The sequence below is a fragment of the Pyrus communis genome, chromosome 3 (assembly GCF_963583255.1).
Source record: "Pyrus communis chromosome 3, drPyrComm1.1, whole genome shotgun sequence".
Taxonomy (NCBI): domain Eukaryota; kingdom Viridiplantae; phylum Streptophyta; class Magnoliopsida; order Rosales; family Rosaceae; genus Pyrus; species Pyrus communis.
In genome coordinates, this window is record NC_084805.1 from 27,088,199 (window position 1) to 27,107,818 (window position 19,620).

At 37.1% G+C, this 19,620-nt stretch overlaps 3 protein-coding genes across 4 annotated transcripts; all 3 read right to left on the bottom strand.

Annotated features, from left to right (window-relative positions):
• Positions 1-4,438: 4,438 nt before the first annotated feature.
• On the bottom strand, positions 4,439-7,660 carry LOC137729536 (protein IQ-DOMAIN 9-like). 2 transcript variants are annotated; one of them, XM_068468511.1, is made up of 6 exons: positions 7,530-7,660; positions 6,843-6,955; positions 6,228-6,359; positions 5,693-5,920; positions 5,407-5,520; positions 4,439-5,320 (listed from the first exon to the last, which is right to left on the bottom strand). In XM_068468511.1, the coding sequence occupies exons 2-6, from the start codon at positions 6,915-6,917 to the stop codon at positions 4,985-4,987; spliced, it is 885 nt and encodes a 294-aa protein (XP_068324612.1). In that variant the 5' UTR covers positions 6,918-6,955; positions 7,530-7,660; the 3' UTR covers positions 4,439-4,984. The 2 variants fall into 2 exon arrangements, with proteins under 2 accessions (XP_068324612.1, XP_068324611.1); XM_068468510.1 differs by having other exon boundaries at positions 6,843-6,933; positions 7,530-7,658.
• Positions 7,661-8,926: 1,266 nt separating this feature from the next.
• LOC137730344 (sodium/calcium exchanger NCL2-like) lies at positions 8,927-13,313 on the bottom strand. The gene is made up of 7 exons (XM_068469408.1): positions 12,859-13,313; positions 11,481-11,669; positions 11,199-11,380; positions 10,866-10,984; positions 10,502-10,772; positions 9,983-10,291; positions 8,927-9,795 (listed from the first exon to the last, which is right to left on the bottom strand). Exons 1-7 carry the CDS (start codon positions 13,241-13,243, stop codon positions 9,547-9,549), a joined length of 1,704 nt encoding a protein of 567 aa, XP_068325509.1. The 5' UTR covers positions 13,244-13,313; the 3' UTR covers positions 8,927-9,546.
• A 2,985-nt stretch (positions 13,314-16,298) lies between these two features.
• Positions 16,299-19,414, bottom strand: LOC137727370 (sodium/calcium exchanger NCL2-like). The gene is made up of 7 exons (XM_068466239.1): positions 19,042-19,414; positions 18,238-18,516; positions 17,958-18,139; positions 17,640-17,761; positions 17,276-17,546; positions 16,753-17,061; positions 16,299-16,561 (listed from the first exon to the last, which is right to left on the bottom strand). The coding sequence occupies exons 1-7, from the start codon at positions 19,412-19,414 to the stop codon at positions 16,313-16,315; spliced, it is 1,785 nt and encodes a 594-aa protein (XP_068322340.1). The 3' UTR covers positions 16,299-16,312.
• Between the last annotated feature and the right edge of the window lie 206 nt (positions 19,415-19,620).

Genomic DNA, 19,620 nt, shown 5'->3' on the forward strand with positions numbered 1-19,620 from the left:
AAAAAAAAAGAGGAAATAACACATCTTGGTGAGGTATATGTTTTATCTGTATTTAGCACAATACACTAAATAAGTAAAGCATGTTCATTGATCTCCGAGAAATTACAAGTGCGTACAAAAAAAAAAAAAAGAAAAAAAAAAAGAGATGGAGCTTTCATAAAGGTTGTTCACGTGAAGCCCCACTACTTGGGAAAACTACAGAAGCTGGAGACATCAAAGAAGAGGCCTCAATACTTGGTGGAACGCTAGATGAGCCAGGAAAAAGGTGCCTCTGGAAGAAAGCAGCAAGCCTTTGACGGTCACTTTGACGGTCACTTTGAATTCGACCACTGGATTCTTGCAGCTCATCAAGCTTCCTCTTCATGCCCGTCGAATAGTTATTTGCAAGCACATGCAAACTTCTATTCTCGTGCTTAAGCTGTTTGATCTCTTGCTTAAGAGTTTCCACCTCCGCCATCAATGATTCCACTTGGCGGGATCGAGCAAGTAGGCGTTGGCCCATGTTGGACACAGAGCCTGCGCACTGAACACTGAGAGTTAGGGACTCTTGAACGGCCAACTCATCGGACCGTTCTGAAAGCAGCCTGCTATCTTTTGGAGTGAGGAAGTTCCTAGCTACTATCGTAGCTGTTGTTGCGTCCTTCATCACAGAATCTTCACCTGTCAAAGGGCCATTAGAAGATAAGAAAGAAGGGCACCATACATTTACCTGACGCGGCGCACTCGGATCACTGCTGAGACTCAAATCTAAGCAAATGTTAGACGGGTTAGCCATTGTCAAAAGGTTAAAAGAGAAAGGTGGATGGAGTAAAATCAGAAAGGGCCGAAGACGATTTTCACAAACGGGCGATCTTCAAAGTGTGCATGTTGGAGGTGATCGATACCTCTATAAAAAGCCAAGGCGACACGACCACCGATTCAAAAAATCGGATTTTCCTGCGTGAAGTTCGGCGACGCTTTCGCGGCTTTTCAGATAACGCGTTCAACTTTGTCAAAAGATCTCTGACAAAGTTGAAAACACGTGAAGGTTATCATCCCAACTACGCGCCTTTGCCAACAAGCGTGGTGACAGAGCCGCACCCGTGACTACTTTTTCGAAGAGGCGCTCGCTCAGAAATCGAAGAGACGCTTGTTAAAAAATCGAAGAGACGTTTGTCGACAAGGGTAAAAGAACATAACCACCACTTGCTATTGGGAAATCCCTATATATGTCGACCTTCATCTTTTATGGCAAGGCAGACCTGAAAAAAAAAAATGCCCAACTCTTCCTTACCTCTGAGGGCGCACTCCCAGCAAAGCCTTTCGAAATACTCAATTTTTTCTTCTTCCCCAAAGAAGATACCAGATGCCTGGAGTACAGATGACCCAGGAGGAAACGGTAGATTGAAGTATGTGGAGACAAGCACAACAAATACATGTGCTGATCCATTCGCCGCTTCTTCAAAAGCAAAGGTATCTCATATCATCAAGGTCGAAAGCAAAGGTATCTCATATTATGCTTTTTCCTTGTCTTTTCCTTTGTCCTTGTTCTTACTCGCATGGCAAAGTGAAAGAAGCAATCAGCCGGCACTTGGAGTCAGTCTTCCGATCTGGAACCGACTGCCTGGAATCTATTCCCTGGTTGCTTACCTAGCGTTGCTCTCGAGTAGTCATCTTCAACGGTTGATACACTTCCAGAGAAGGGACCACTTCTGCAAAGGGGAGCAAGTAAGGCAAGTGAAAATGATACATTAAAGCATGTGGAGACAAGCAACAACTGCATATGCTGAGCTATCCTCTAACCCTCTTCAATACGAATTGGAGAGATTGAACAAAGAAACAGAAAAAAAGAGTAAAGCTCAGACCTTCGGGGGAGACCAAAAGAATCCTGCTGCCCAGTTCAAGAGTAGCACAAAGGAAAATCAACGATTGGAGGAAACCAGAAAATCTTCCAGTCGAACTCAAGATCAAGCCTCGATGGCCCTTGAAGAAATTTCCAACCCAGTTCAAGACTAAGCCTGTGGAAAATCAACTATTGGAGGAAACCAGAAAATCTTCCAGTCGAACTCAAGATCAAGCCTCAATGGCCCTTGAAGAAATTTCCAGCCTAATTCAAGATCAAGCCTCGACGGCCCTTGGGTTGACATCTACATTAAGGGACTTCAAAACGCATCTTCTACACGTGACAAGCACATGTCTACGACGCGCCTTGAAGTGGGGGCATTTGTAGACATCGAAATTTCAGTAAAACAAATGTTCACCAATGCATTAAAGTTTTGACGTGTCAAGGCGTACATGGCATACGCCACGTGTTGTACAAATTGTACACATGGCGTGTGACTCAACAAAATAGGAAGAAATACCCTTGAAGGATTAAACAAGTTTTTCTTCTCATTTTGGGCAATGACAAGGCAAGTACATTTCAATCCATTGAGGATCAAAACAAGTTTTTCTTCTCATGTTGGGCAATGACAAGGTAAGCACACTTCAATCCATTACGGATCAAAGAAAGTTTTTCTCATTTGGGCAATGACAAAGCATACACATTTCAAGTTTAAAATGGTATTAAGTGGGAAATTAGGCCATAAGTTACACCACTTCAATTTCAATATTGCATTAAGTGGGAAATTAGGCCATAAGTTACACCACTTCAATTTCAATATTGCATTAAGTGGGAAAATTAGGCAATGGTGCTTGGAAAGGAAAAAAATATTTTGTGGTGGTGATTCATTCTCAAAGCCTATAAATAGGCTTCTCCATCAAGGTATCAAACATCAAGGAATTCACAAATACATTTCTCTACTCCCAAATTGGAAGAGAATTCCCCAAATCCTTGAAGCTTTGAAACTCCAAAGCTCTCGAGCATCCAAATTCCCAAGAATTCCGAAGGATCAAGAAAGCACTCTTCGTTCTTCGTCAAATCCTCCTTCAAGATCAAGCCCCAACGGCCCTTGAAGAACTTCCACCAACTCAAGATCAAGCCCCGACGGCCCTTGAAGAAAGTGTTCATTGTTCATCAACTGTTCATCCTAAGATCAAGCCCCAACGGCCCTTTGGATCAACAACCTCAACAAATCCACACATCCAATCGTTCTTCAAGATTAAGCCCAAAAGCCCTTGAAGATCCGCTCATCCATCAACCTTCAAGATCAAGCCCAAAAGCCCTTGAAGAAATCCACACAACCATTATTCAAGATCAAGCCCCGACGGCCCTTGAAGAAAGTGTTCATCCGTTCATCAACTGTTCATCCTAAGATCAAGCCCCAACGGCCCTTTGGATCAACAACTCATCCACAAACCTACACCCTACGAAGATAGAATCAGAGGACCAAATTTGAGAGAGATCGTAACCCCAAAATCATAAACACAAAAATATTATTTTGTACGCGTTATTCTTGTTTCTTGTTTCAAGGAAACTTTCGTGTTCACAGTGACTCAAACCTATTGCATGAAAGGAAGAGTCCAAAGCTACATCACACGAACACCCTTCTTTGTCCAGTAAGTAATAACAGAAAATATGGAAATAGAGATAATAATTGTTGTAGGAAAAATTGGGTAGTGGGACAATGAATAAAAAAGATGACAGAGAAAATGCTACTAATTATAGATTTATTATCATCTTTGGTGAATAGGGTAACAAACACGTATTAACAAGAAAAGAGTTACAAGAGTTAATTTTCCACTAACAACAAATAATGACGGTTATAATTAATTAACTTGTTTAATATTAAAAATGTACAAACAGCAACAACCTATGGCCTTGCCAATAAAAAAGATAGATGGAAAGCCAATTATTAAAGGCATTAGTGAGCATTAGAGCAATCTAATCTTTAATTATGAAAACTTTATAAAACAACTGTATTTTCCATTTTGTAGGTGCAGAGTCATGTCAACTAATGTGTGCATTATTAGTTATAAAGAAAATTAATAAAAAATGCTTGAAAACTTTGAGTATTAACGATAAGCACAAAATAAATGGTATTGTGAATAGTACCAGGATATTAAACAAAATAAATGGTAAAGTAGTACCAGGATTGATTTTTTAGTTTAAAAATGTGATTTTTCGTTGAGGTGAACAGTATCAAAAACTTTTCGTTAAAGTTCTCTTAATTCTATCCTCTTATGTAGGCCAAGAACGTAGAATTTAATGAAACATATACTAGCCTTTTGAGCTTACTTAAAAAGGTTAGACTTCAAGAGATTCTCACAGATTTGTCAGTATCTCTTTATGTTACGTTAATACTAATAAGGGATATATTATAGCACTCTAAAATTCCCCTCAGTTTTGTTTTAAAGATCGTTCTTATCACTTTAAGTGCTCGTCTGGATTTAGGCAGGAATTTATGAATTGTGTATCAACACGAACCGCTGTTATTAAGAATGACACTTGGATTGGGAGTTAACCACAAGCACAATCTTACCAACTGAACCAACCTTCGTTGGCAAAATAACTCTTCTTCTAATTTTTACACTTCACTCAAAATCTAATGGACTGAATCGAGGAAAAACGGGACCTTGAATTTCAGAAAATGAATAATTTAAGAACACAAAGTAGTTCAAAGAGCAAAGATTTGCAGCAACACAATTCATTTAAGCATGCTGGTGAAAAATCTGAAAGACAACAACCAGAGTACTTTCTAATTACAGCGTGCGAAAGCACAGAATAATCCACCCCCAACAAATATTTTGTCTATTTACAGTATAAATAGAATATTATTTTTCTTTCAAATATACATTAATATGAAGAACAGAGGGAAAAAAAGAAGAAAGAATCATAGAAGGATGTTCTGATCAGCCCTAAATCCAGGTCCTGCTCGAAAATCCGTTACTGCACGCGCAAGCACATTACTTCCACACCACTCTATGTACAAGAATCAGAAATGACCGCGTTTTTTAAAGAAAAATGGCTCTTCCCTCACTTTTCTGCAGTTTGAATCCATAAGATACTGAAGACATTCTTATTTAGTTTCTACCATTGGATCAGAACCACCAACAAAGTCGATGTTCATTTCGGAGTGTTTTTTTCTTCAGTTTTAATGCCCCCTGCACTTGCCGCTGATTTTTCTTCGACAGTTGAGTAAGACAATCTCCGAGCCTTTGTGGTTGCCTTACCATTTGACAAAGGAAGTTTAACTATAACCGAAGCTTTTGGTGTTGGTGAATTTATGTTCTTACCAACTGGGCTTGCTTGCTTACTCTGCACCTTCCTTGGGCTAGGTGACTGCACACGGCTTTCCCAGGGGCGAGCAGCAATCCAGCGGTCCTTCCAGCTCCAACCCCAATTAGCTTTACCGAGTTCATAATTACCCAAGATTTGGCTCTGACTGCAGTTGGCCCTCCACTACAAATCATGGAATATGTTTTCCATGTCAATTGGTTCAAGGGTCAAATCAACAAATAAAGGACAAATATGAGAAAATAGTCTACCTGATGGGAAAATGCATATGCCATAGCCCGCTCACGTTTAACTGCTGCTTCTTCTCTTTGATATATCCTTGCAAGAACTTCATCCATTGTTTCAGAGCCACCACACCATTCCGCCTGTCACCGATTAAGACAACTAATCAATGTTACTATGAAATCAAGCATGTGGCTGATGAGATGATAGTTCTGTAGCACGATTACACCAAGATTATGAAGAAACTTACAGAATCCTACTATAAATAAATTTCAAGTCGGGCAAGCTAACAGATATGGAAGCTGCTGGTCTCACCTCTATGTCATGAAGCTTTGCCTCAAGTTTTTGCTGACTCTCTACTTTCTTCTGCTTGATCCGTCCTTCTGTTACCATACAGAGTCGGCGAGCTTTAACCTCATCTTGTATTTTACTCCATGAATGAAGATAACTCAATGTAGTTGTAGCTTGCTTAGTAATAGGAAAAGCTTGGGTCATTAGTTGCAATTTTACAATCCCTTTCAAACGGCGTAAAGCTTTTCTAGCCTGCAATGGGTGAAAGAAAATCTTAGGAACCAAAAAAACCATCGTTACAAAAAGTGCTCCTTCATGCATGAATGCCTAAATTGCTCTCCATCTGGCATGAATGGGAAAAAAAATTCAATGTAATAACATCAGTCAACTTTGTTACCAATTCTTCATTGCTCATCAAGATTCGAACTAAACACCATTCACTAAATAAGAAGAATGCAAAACCAAAGACATAAAACAAAATTCCACAGAATCACTGTGTAAAGAACACAAACAGCATCAAAATTTATATATTTATACACTTTAGTGCACATATACATACAGCATATGCACGGAAAGCAGTTTGAATCCGAATTGCAGCTATATCCTCAATTGGCAATCCAAGATTTTGACCATTCGCAGAACTAGACTTTTTCAATTTTATGGAACTTGATTTTCCATGAGCTGACGATCCCTGTCAGAAAAGTACTGGCGGGTGAGAAATTACAATTTCATACTAACATCAGTCTTGCGACATCACGTATAAATTCCTAGCCTTTGCTACTAGTAGCAAGCTACCACTAAAGCATAAACCACACATTCACTCATATGACTCGATTTAGCTTAAATTTTTTTGTTCATGAAGTAAAACGGTATGCCAGCAGTTGGAGAGTTGGAATCCTAAACCTTCATACACTACATTTAAGATTTCCAAATTCCTAACCCGATTTCCTTCTTTATTTTGAAACAAAAGAGATATTTTAATGTCACTTGATTTCAAATTTTCAGTTGTTGGTCAATACTAATTACTGATTGATATGTAAGATCAAATGCTCCAGAACAGTAATTCAATTTCGGAATAAAATAAATATAATGATAAGTAGAATAAACTTTACAGTTGCAAATTGCATATCGTTACCAAGAGCAAAACAATGTAAAGCAATTTCAGGCTCTATACCTTCAACCGTTTTGAATTGCCGTCCTTTGCTTTGTTTAAGCCGATTAACACCTTAAACCAACGCCCGGAACCCATACCTGATAGTGAAACTCTGTATCCAATTTAACAGAACCCTACCAGTTAAATACAATCACCATCAACATTAAGCAACAACAAGGATTTAACTTTGAGCATGCAAAAATTGTAATTTTCTTTGTCCTCTGAAATCAATCCAATTGTGTTAATGTTTAAGCATACATTATCCAATAGAAAACAGAGAAAACCACAATATGCTAACTGTCGACCAAACTACATAACCTCACAGTACTGCCTATTCACTCTCATTTATTCCTTCTGCACTCTCCTTCGTCCCTTGATTCTCCTTCGATGCTTATTCAATCCGAAGGCTAGAACAGGAACGGAGGAGTGCATGACTAGAAAATGAAAGCGCAAAAATCACTTCTATAAACGAAAACCAATTGAAGTCAAATGCAAGACACAACAATATTTCCGGGAAATTATCAGAGTGTAAACTGACTTCCATACCAATCTGCTGTCTATAAAAACCCCTTATGCATTTAACAACCAGATACCACCCATATCTCCCAAATGCACAGAAGGGCTGTCCTCAAATCATATTGTCAACTCAAAAAGTAAGGCAAGCAATGCAAAACCAAAGAAAACAGCATCTGGGTAAGACTCCCATACCAGAGAAGCAGCTTGAAATCTCCAAGAAAACAGTTTTCTTTTTTGTTTCTGGGAAATGGGTGCTCACTGCTCAAGATTTTGGAGGAAAAAGGAGGTTGTTGTAAAAGAAGTAAGGCAGAAGCAAAACCCCTGAGAAAGGTAGGAGAGAGAGGAGAGAGAGAGAGAATGATTAAAAGGTAGGTGTGGTGGAATGTAGATTGCCATGGCCCATCACTCTCTCACAATTTTTTTTAAAATTAAATTAAAAATCTTGCAAAATACAAAATTACAAATCTTTCATATAATATAAAAATGAATCTTGTACTTTTGTTTTATTTAATTTTCTCACACCTCAATCATAGGCTCAACTAACGCTATTACAACTCACCGTGTGGGGTGGGAGTGGTGGTTTGGGGAATGAGATTTATTTTGGATTTTTATGTTTAATGTACGTAAATTAAGAGATTCGAGTTGTTCAAATTTTTAGATTTTTGTGAAGTAAGTCAGTGAGATGGACTAATAAGGATCGTAATATTGAAATTGAGTAATCCAAATTTTTCGTTCCACAAACTCTAGATACAGAGATCTGGAGTAGATCCCAATTCGTGGTTTGTAGGATTTGAAACTTCAACAAAAGCAGGCTACAGCGATGGCACAACAAACCAATATTGTCAATATCATCACGGTCTGATTGAGATGTGCTGCCTTTCTATTTCTCTGAATTTCGTCATCAAGCTTCAATCTTTAGCAAAATTAGAAAATAAAGGATAAAACTTTCTTCATTTTGTTAAAAATTATGCAATCCTTTTGCAATACTCCAGACTATCCAACGCATAAATCATCACCTTATCATACAATGCACGTTTTTCACCATCTTAAAAAGTGTGGGTGATTAAGAAGGTTCATGCAATGCAAATTTTACCTGTTGAGGTTGTTTGGGAATTCGGCAGGATTCCAATTGAAGCTGGAGATTGGATGTGAAGTTGGAAAATTTGGTAGGAGATGTGATATTTTTGTTTCCTGGTGATTTCAGTATAATTGGAGAGAAACAAAGGTAGCTCCACATGCTTCTACAACCCCTTTTTTGTGGCTTAGCACTCTTTTAGTGTGTTAAACAAGTTTATGGTCAGATTAATTTTTAGGAAAATTTTGCTTTATTAAAAATCTGAAATATCGCTATTGTGACTTAACTGGATTCATCTATCTTATTATCAACAATTGTCGTTTATGAGAATTGAATTCAAGATCCCTTAAAAAGCAAGTGAAGATTGAAAGATGCAAGACCAAATGGTCATTTGCTATTACATACATCTACTACTCTTCATGGACCTCTTCTTAAGACTTGATTTACTCAGACCTAATTATGTTAAAATGGTTTGTTTGAGATTGTATTAAATACATGTAAGTATTGTAGCCAATCCCAATTCTTATACTTTATATTGAATTATAGCCAACAAACGGCAAACTTGAGGAGAGAAATACCCTCTTCTTTAGACTTGATTTACTTAATCCTAATTATGGTAGAATGGTTTGTTCGAGATTGTATTATACACATATAAGTATTGTAGCCAATCCCAATTCTCATATGCCAATTTTATACTAAATTAGCCAACAAATGGCAAACTCAATGAGAAAAATATTAATTAAAAATGTAAATTCAGACAATTGGTCCCGACGAGGCTCAAAATTGTGACCTTCGGCTCATAAGAGCCACGCTCTAACCAACTGAGCCACGAGACCAATTACATTTTTTAATTTTTTCTAAACTTTATTTAAGAATTAATTATGTGCTAATCACCATACGTACATTTCTTAATGCCAAATTGCTAAGTTTACTTGTGATCTTTATGTTTATGTTTTTCTTCACAGTCTGAATTATATTTGCTGTAACATTTAGATATTGGCTACAATGAAAAGCCTATTTTGCTGTAATAATATTTGGTGTTTACCACCAACAACTATCTTATAAGTACCATCCGATAACAGTGGTAAGAAGAACATGTAAAGTTTGAGTTTGATTAGTCATGAAACTGCTAGCTTAAGACCATCCGATAACAATGGTAAGAACATAAACCAGCAGCAGTGATATGGGGTACAGGATGTATGCTAGAATGCATGTCCACAATGGGAACCTTCTGCTGAAGCTTGCAGAAAGACCAACCGCTATCGAAATAATTAAAACAACTAAAACTTCAGCAGCCACATCCCATGATAAATTGCGTATGTAAACAAGAGCCAAAAATATGACCAACCCCACAATATTGTTCATGAATGCAGCGTTGTAAATCTGCAGAGAACAGTTCAAATGTCAGATGATATTGATCATATGGAGTTGCAGTGCTGTGTTTCTGGGAAGTATTAGGGACGGACTTTTGGAGTATAAATCAGGGAGAAATAAGTGTTTGACATCATTAGACGCTCAAGTGTGTGAAGTAGTTAGAACAATATATTTGAGTTTATGGAGAGAAACAGACCTCAGAAAGCGTTAAAGAGATGGCATTCTCCGTCTTTTCTTTGGCAGATGATACAGACATTAGCGCCACTCTGTAATTTGTAGCCAAGGGTATCACAACATACGAGGTCGTGAAAGAAGGGATGCTTGCAGCAGTGGAAAACTCTTGGAGACCTACCATGAGGGGCATGGAAAGAAAAGCCGTTATGGCAGTTCCTAGAATAATTAGAAAAGCAGCCTTCAGGAGATTCATCCACGATGTATCAGCACCCCTAGTCTTCTTTTTCTTAGAGATCAGCGGTGTCTGCTGATCTTCCATAGATGTCTCATTCTGCAAGTGCAGTTTAATGACCCGAATGAAAATCTTGTTTTTCTAAGCATTCAAACATAGTCCTATCAGGCAAATGCGGGTGTAAGAGCAGATGTGCTCATCCCTTATGCAGGTAATTTCAAGTCCCTCTTCCCGATGTTTACATTAGTTAAAGTAAAATATTGCTTGTGTAAAAAAAAAATACTTGTCCTACCGGGGCTGAATTTATACCTTGGAATTATTTCTTCTGAAAAGCGATCTATGTTCATTATCTTTACCGTTGGCAGGGGCCTTATCTGGATTAATCCATTTTGAGAGTCCATTCACAAACTCCGTCTCAGCTATTTGAGCGTCGCCAGAGAGATCAAATTGCTTCATCACTTCTTCTGCATAATCATCATCATCCAGACCTATTGCTTCTATTTGTATTCCTAGGATCAATGCTCTAAGTTCATCTGCTGATATGTATGTGTTATGATTCTTGTCTATTCTATGGAACAGCCTGCAAATAAATTTAGAAAACGACTAAATGATGAGATCATGGCATTTCAGCGACTCAGGTGGAGTGAACTGAAAACAGAAACCGGGTACTTACTCTTTTATACTGGATTCATTAGCGTTTCCGTCTACTGTCAGAAGACCCAGCAGAATCTTCGGTATGTATTTACGCATCAAATATTCAAGCCTTCTGCTCTGAATCCATGGTTGAAAGAACTGCATAATTGTTTTATATCAGTTAAGAAGTTCACGAATACAACATTTCTAACTTTTGTACTTTGTTCATCGTTTCTTAAACAATCAAAAGTCTTTCTCGGATTCTTATTATTTCAGTATGTTAATTATTTCATCTTTCATACACAATAAATCAAACTTTTACTATCATCTAAGTATCGCCGAGGCAGATTTAACGTTCTTGAAGTTGTGTTACCTGGTAGATGATGTAAGTGGCAAGGATTGCAGATGCAATCAGTAGAGAAATTAAGATCACAACTCGAACCGCTGTGGTTGAAGTCAAGATTTTTGCCAGTTGAAGAACGAGAAATGGAATCAACGAGAGCATCATGATTCTTGCAGTATCTCGGGTTTCAACATCCGTTCTTACACCAGAACCTGCACAACCATGTTTACTTACACATGAAGTTATCATATTTTAGACCTCTCTCTCAGTGAGTGTTGATTAGTGTTTGTGGAGATCAGAGAAGAAGTAAACCAGTTAAACTGAAGGGGTTCTTATTTTCTGACTTTGATGAAGTTTGAGAATCCGAGAGGTCGGAGCTACCGAAAGCAACAACAGAACCCCAAATTAGGGTAAGAATCATGATTGTTGATCCTGCAAGCATGCTCATGTTCATTTTTGCCATTTCCTCCGCAGTTTCTGTAGTTGCTGTAATTCCAGTTACTGAGGAACAAAATGTGAATTGTCGTCATGAATTTACAAGACATAATACATGTCAAATGTATTACTTTGATTTAAAAGTTAAAACCAAAACTTCTGAACTTTTCTCGAAATAGTCAAGCAATTACTAGAGAAGTCAAAATCATTTAAACTATGCAAGTGGGCTTTTACCACAGTGGTGGTAGAAAGGTGTTGAGCTCTTGCATGATGGCATGGGTTCAAATTCAATCGGTGACTAATCTAACATCTAATTTAACAAAATATATCATATGACAAAATAAATCATTTAAACTATGAATCTTTAATACTTATTTACACTCTCAACACGCTCGTCGTGTTAAATATATAGAGGTGAGCAACTGAGCCACAAAATTAAACACATGAGTTGTTGAGATCAACAATTCAACACATGAGTATAGTTTTAATACCATCCATATATATATATATATATATAGAGAGAGAGAGAGAGAGAGAGAGAGAGAGAGAGGTGAGCAACTGGGCCACAAAATAGAGACCCAATATAAGTAACTTTTATAAAACTTTAATTCCTCGAAGTTAGATTCCTCCCAATATGCAAGTTTATGGTCATCACGGTTTAGGTACCTTTTTTTTTTTCCCGTAAATTTTCAAAATTCTCTCTCTTATTTTACCTGCTCTGATATTTTTATTTTTGTTGACATGGTAACATGGTCGGGGATTTGCAGAGTTGTTACCTTTTGAATTCATTGTATATACCTGATTAAATAAAAAAGAGAGAATAGACTCTAAATATATTATTGTTTTAAATAACTATTATTTCCTTTATTGTATTCAGAAAAAATATGAAGCTAAGAAAAATGAACCAAGCTGGCAACATTGACTAATAAAATAGTCTCCAACTTTTTGATGGATGAATATGCATGGAGGAGGATTAACATTGACTATCCACCCCTTAGAGTATTTTATCATACTACTAACTCAAGACTCAATCTTTGATGACTTACATTTTTTATAATGAGTGCTTCCGCTAATTAATAACTATTAATGTCAGTAAGAAATACTCGGACTATTCAGGGTTTTTCTTATTCTTCAAAATGGGGCTTTAATTGTTTATTTCTATGAAATGAAGAACAATATAGGGGAGAGGAAGACCATCGATGAACTAATAACAAACAATACAAGCTGAGGTTTGAGAAGAAATTAAGGATCTTACCAAGAACCACTCCAACTTGTGGAATCAAGCCAAGCAGGTGGAAAGCACTAGCACCAAAGATACCAGTCCCAAACAATTCAAAGAAGATTTCAGATCCTCTTGAAACGTAATGATCTGCGAGTGAGAGCAAGACCTCGTAGACGATTATCAGAAAAAGCAAGCCCCAAACTGAAGTTGCACAAGGCAAGAAGCCATAAAATGGTTCACAAGTCACAGAATCTGCTTTAAGATTCAGAGCTTCGACGATCGAAGATTGGCTTGTTTCGTCGTTTATTCCATTGGATATAAGACTGGAGTCTCTAACAACCCGGCCGCTTCCTAAATGGACTAGTTGGAGGACCAGAAAAATGATGAACAGAGCTGGTCTTGACATATCCAGAGACATACAGCTTTGTAATGAAAAATTATTACAAATGAGAAGGAAACTTGGTGCTTGATCAGGTTTAAATGGAGATCAATACCATGCAAGTTGTGACATCAGACAAAAATAGGCAAAAAAAAAAAAGCAAGTTGTTTGACATTAGCAAATCCCTCGTTTCCTTCGTCTAGATTTTGAACAATAAGAACGAAGGATAATGTAGCAGGTTTGCAGAAAAAGCTGCCTGCTACCTAATTGGATTTTTTAAATAATTTAACCAAATATTTTATACACTTGCCCCACAATCCCATCAACCGTTGCATAGTTTTGGATATAAGTAATGAAACTATTTAAATACAAATGCACACACTAATGAATAAATTGAATAGTTTATTGAATTATGTGTATATAAATTAGGTTAGTTGGTTATGATAATGTACTTTTTGTATTTAAATATTAAAATTTTTTCTAATAACTATAAAAATATCAATGTAATAAAAAAAATAAATCCATATGAAGATTCACCAGTGAGCTGTACTATTGGCAGGTCTCTTTCATTACCCTAATTGTCCGCGGAATCTACTAAGATTTTTCAATGCCAACTCGTAATTTAAAAAAATGGTTAAAGAACGTGGGCTGCGGACTGCATAGTGCATGGTAGACGTGGATTGATTTTAAATAAAGTTAATGTTGCACTGTAAAACTAATTAGTTATATAAAGAGTAGTCCAACTTCTTATACACATGTCATGTGGAGAGTGTGTGATCATTTGACTTCACACGTGGGACAACCTGCTCTAATACCATAAAGAAAGTTAATGTTCTACCATAAGATCAATTGGTTATATGAGAAGTAGTACAACCTTTTATAAGCTCATCCAATGTCTCTCATCCCATTAATGTGGAGAAGCAATAGCTTGCTTTCTAGTTTCTTTTTTTTTTCTTCATTAGTATGAGGATCTTTGTATCTGTTTGGACCCGATTTTACATTATTGGCCGGAGTAATTGAGGATGTTGAATGAGCAGAATATTAGATTGTTGAATAACAAAGTGGTTGAAATGATTTTTAGTTACTATTGAGAAATAATACTGTGATTTTAATCATGATATTATCTTTTAGTAATATATTAAATTATTTGAACCTAATATTTGTCTAAATCCCAATTGATTTGAATAATGGTGGAATATGGAGATATGCACGGTATCAGATAATGAAGCATTCAAGACAAGATGATAATATGACGTCACTTAGAAGCTGCTAATGGAATTGGATTATGAACTGATTATTATCCATTTAAAATATGGTGATAAGTAGTAAAAAAATGAATTTGAAATTCATTTAGACGAGGATGAGGATGCACGCAACAATAGGGTAAAAGATGATGGCTTTGGGTGATGATTAGGGGTGGAAAAAATTCCCAAAAATCCCGAACCGAACCAAAAAAATCCCGATCCCAAACCAAAAATTTCCCAAACCGAAATTCCTGAAATTTTTGGGATGCTATCCTGAACCGATCCCAAAATTTCGGTATGGGATTCGGGATTGGCTTCTCGATATTTCGGGAATCCCATACCAAACGGAAAATATATAATATTAATTATTATATATATATTATTCTTTTATAATTGATGCTAGTAGTTTCTAATTCATGCTCTGCAACCTGGAATGCCCTACACCTTGCATATTTTTCATGTTTTGTTTGATATTCATGTGGATTTTATTATTGTTGCTGCCATGGCTGATGATTTTAGAAGGCTTGATTAGTTTGTCTCTCAACATATTGCAAAAAGGGTTTAATTAATTTGAATTTTGACTATGATAAAAACAGTCAGGCATGCCAGTGTTCAATTAAATAGTAGTGTGAATGAAATGAAATTTCTAGTTCATGAATGTGTTCTTGAATTATATATTTGAAGAACAATTCATAATTTCATACTTCAATTTGGGATTCCCGATTTCTCCCAAAATCCCGAAAATATTTCGGGATTCCCGAAAATTTGGTTTGGGATTGGTCTTCAAATTCCCGTCCCGAAAAATTTTGGTTTGGGATTCGGGATACTAGTTTCGGTATGGTATCCCATACCGAACCACCCCTAGTGATGATGAGATAAGAAGCCTAGGTAAGTTAGGCTTTTGGTGATGACGTGATTCCTAGATAGGCTTTTTATTTTGTTTGAAAAGTCACGAATGGGAAGGATAGATGACATACGGATCAGTCTTTCTTCCTAGAGTTTGAGTTGCAGTTGAACATCATCAGACCGTGCCAAGCAAATACCAACCCTATAAATACAAGACTTTGTGAGTCGAAAAGCCTCTCCAAATCAATACACAAATTGTCCTACGCAAAACTTCTCAATAACCTTGAGATTTTACCCTTTTCCCTTTTCTTCCCACCAATACATCTTCAATTTGGATAAACAGCACTGTGAAGGCTATCGGCAACATCTTCAGTTTGGATAGACAACACTAGAGCCGTACAGCACTGCTTTGAGACCGACTGGTTATTTATCCAAGTCTCGGTTATTTATCCAAGGATTTCCGAGTTCTTGTTGGTAGAGGTCATCTTATCAGTCTTCTCGGCGAAGTGAGGTGTTACCAAGTTACTACATTGGGCACATTGAAAGCCGAATTTGAAATTGAACTTCGTAGAATTAGCAGTCTTGTCTTCAGACTCTAGAACCCGAAGGCCAAGATATGTTCCTTCCTCGACCGTAGTCGCAAGATCAAAATGTCAACAATGCACCCGACGCCACATCATCAATATATGTTACTCCCCAGCCAAACTTGGCTGACGAGTTGGCACACCCCGCACACAACCGAATGACGTAATTGGTTTATTAATTAATCAGTCTGTGCATCACGTATGCTTGGTAGTTTTTAGGATCAACAGTATCCCATGCATATGACAAGAGATTTAGACTAATATAAAGATAACCAATGACTACAACAGTCTTCTTTTTTCATTAGCAATTATTTTAACTTTTACGGTATTTTAAGTTACTCTAATTTATAGATATATTTGCTGTAACATTTAGATGGCTACAATGAAAAGCGCATTTTGCTGTAATAATATTTGGTAGTCGCGAAACTGCTGGCTTAATACCATCCGATAACAGTGGTAAGAACATAAACCAGCAGCAGTGATATTGGGTACAAAATGTATGCTAGAACGCTTGTCCAAAATGGGAACTTTCTGCTGAAGCTGGCAGAAAAACCAACCGCTGTCGAAATAAGTAAAACAACTAAAACTTCAGCAGCCACGTCCCATGATAAATTTCGTATGTAAACGAGCGCCAAAAATATGACCAACCCCACAATGTTGTTCATGAACGCCGCTGTGTAAATCTGCAGAAAACAATTCAAACGTTAGTTTATATTGATCATATGGGGTTGCATTGTTGTGTTTTGCTCACGGAAAGTATTAGGGACTAAATTTTGATGTATAAATCGGGAGAATAAGTGTTTGACATCATTAGACGCTCAAGCGTGTGATAGTAGTTAAAACAATATATTTGAGTTTATGGAGAGAAACAGACCTCGGAAAGTGTTAAAGAGATGGCATCCTCCGTCTTCTCTTTGGCAGACGTTACTGACATTAGCGCCAGCCTGTAGTTTGTAGCCAAGGGTATCACAACATACGAGGCCGCGAAAGAAGGGATGTTTGCAGCAGTGGAAAATTCTCGGAGACTTACCATGAGGGGCATTGAAAGAAAAACCGTTATGCCAGTTCCTAGAATAATTAGAAAAGCAGCCTTCAAGAGATTCATCCACGATGTATCAGTACCCTTAGTCCCATTTTTCTTAGAGATCAGCGGCGTAAGCTGATCTTCCATAGATTTCTCATTCTGCAAGTGCAGTTTAATGACCCGGATGAAACTCTAGTTTTTATAAGCATTCAAATTAGTCCTATCAGGTAAATGCGGGCGTTATAGCAGATGTGCTCCTCCCCTATGCAGGTAATTTCAAGTCCCTCTCTCCAGGGTTCACATTAGTTTAAAGTAAAATATTGCTTGTGTAAAAAATATGTATTAGTATAGTCCTACCGGGGCTGAATTATACCTTGGAATTATTTCTTCTGAAAAGCGATCTATGTTCATGACCTTTATCGTTGGCAGTGGGCTTAGCTGGATTAATCCATTTTGAGATTCCATTCACAAACTCCATCTCAGCTATTTGAGCGTTGCCAGAGAGATCAAATTGCTTCATCACTTCTGCTGCATAATCATCGTCATCCAGACCTATTTCTTCTATTTGTATTCCTAGGATCAATGCTCTAAGTTCATCTGATGATATGTATTTGTTATGATTCTTGTCTATTCTATGGAACAGCCTGCAAATAAATTTAGAAAATGACTAAATGATAAGATCATACCATTTCAACGATTTAGGTGGAGTGAACTAAAAACAGAAACCGGGTACTTACCCTTTTATAATAGATACATTAGGGTTTCCGCCTACTGTCATTAGACTCGGCAGTATGTTTTTCGGTATGTACTTACGCAGCAAATATTCAAGCCTTCTGCTCTGAATCCATGGTTGAAAGAACTGCATAATTTTTTTCTGTCAGTTAAGAAGTTCACGAATACAACATTTCTAACTTATGTAATGTGTTCATCATTGCTAAAACAATCAGTCTTTTTCGAATTCTTATTAAGTTATTTCATCATTCATACACTAAATCGAACTTTTACTATCATCTAAGTATTGCCGAGCAGATTTTATATTCTTGAAGTTGTGTTACCTCGTAAATGAAGTAAGTGGCAAGGAATGCAGATGCAATCAGTAGAGAAATTAAAATCACAACTCGAACCGCTGTGGTTGAAGTCAAGATTTTTGCCAGCTGAAGAATGAGATATGGGATCAACGAGAGCATCATGATTCTTGCAGTATCTCGGGTTTCGACATCAGTTCTTACACCAGAACCTGCACAACCATGTTTACTTACACATCAAGTTTTCATACTTTACAGCTCTTTCTTTCTGTGAGTGTTGATTCGTGTTTGTGAAGATTAGAGAAGTAACCAGTTAAACTGAAGGGTTTCTTATTTTCTGGATTTGATGAAGTTTGAGAATCCGAGAGGTCAGAGCTACCGAAAGCAACAGCAAGTAAACCAGTTAAACTGAAGGGTTTCTCATTTTCTGGATTTGGTAAAGTTTGAGAATCCGAGAGGTCGGAGCTACCAAAAGCAACAACAGAACCCCAAATTAGGGTAAGAATCATGATTGATGATCCTGCAAGCATGCTCATACTCATTTCTGCCATTTCCTCCACAGTTTCTGTAGTTGCTGTAGCTCCAATTACTGGGGAACAAAATGTGAATTTCTGTCATGAATTTACAAAATATAATACATGTCATGCATATTTCTAATTTGATTTAAAAGTTACAACCAAAACTTCTAAACATTTCTCCAAATAGTCAAGCAATTCAAAATCATACTATTAATCCTCTAATACTCATTCACACTCTTAATATGCCTTGTCACCTGTAAGGTTACTTAAATTTAACGCGTTAACAATACATATTAAACATGTGAGTTGTTACAATCAACAATTCAACACCTGCGTATAGTTTGCTCCGATGCCATAATATATTATGGTCATCACAAATTAGGTACTCTTTTTTTTTGTAATTTTTCAAAATTATCTCTCTTCGTTATACCTGCTCTTCATATTTTTATGGTCGGGAGACAATTATAAAATGACAAACTATGAAGCTGTGCACCTAGATTTATAGCATGATAGACTTTATAGAGGAGAGAAAGATGATCGATGAGGTAATAACAAACAATACATGCTGAGGCTTGAGAAGAAATTAAGGATCTTACCAAGAACCATTCCAACTTGTGGAATCAAACCAAGCAGGTGGAAAGCACTAGCACCAAACATACCAGTCCCAAACAATTCAAAGAAGATTTCAGATCCTCTGGAAACATACTGATCTGCGAGGGAGAGCAAGACCTCGTAGATGATTACTAGAAAAAGAAGCCCCCAAACTGAAGTTGCACAAGGCAAGAAGCCAAAAATTGGTTCACAAGTCACAGAATCTGCTTTAAGATTCAGTGCTTCGAGGATCGAAGATTGGCTTATTTCTTCGTTTATTCCATTGGATACAAGACCGGAGTCTCTAACAATCCGGCCGCTTCCTAAATGGACCAGTTGGAGGACCAGAAAAATGATGAACAGAGCTGGTCTTGACATATCGAGAGACACTTAGCTTTGTAATGAAAATATGTCAATGAGAAGGAAACTTGGTGCTTGGTTAATTAGGTTTAAATGGAGATCGATACCATGCAAGTTGTCACATCAGAAAAAAATGGACAAAAAAAAAAAAAAATCAAACAAGTTGTCTGACATAAGCAAAATCCATCTTTTCCTTCCTCTAAATTTTGAACAAGTAAGAACAA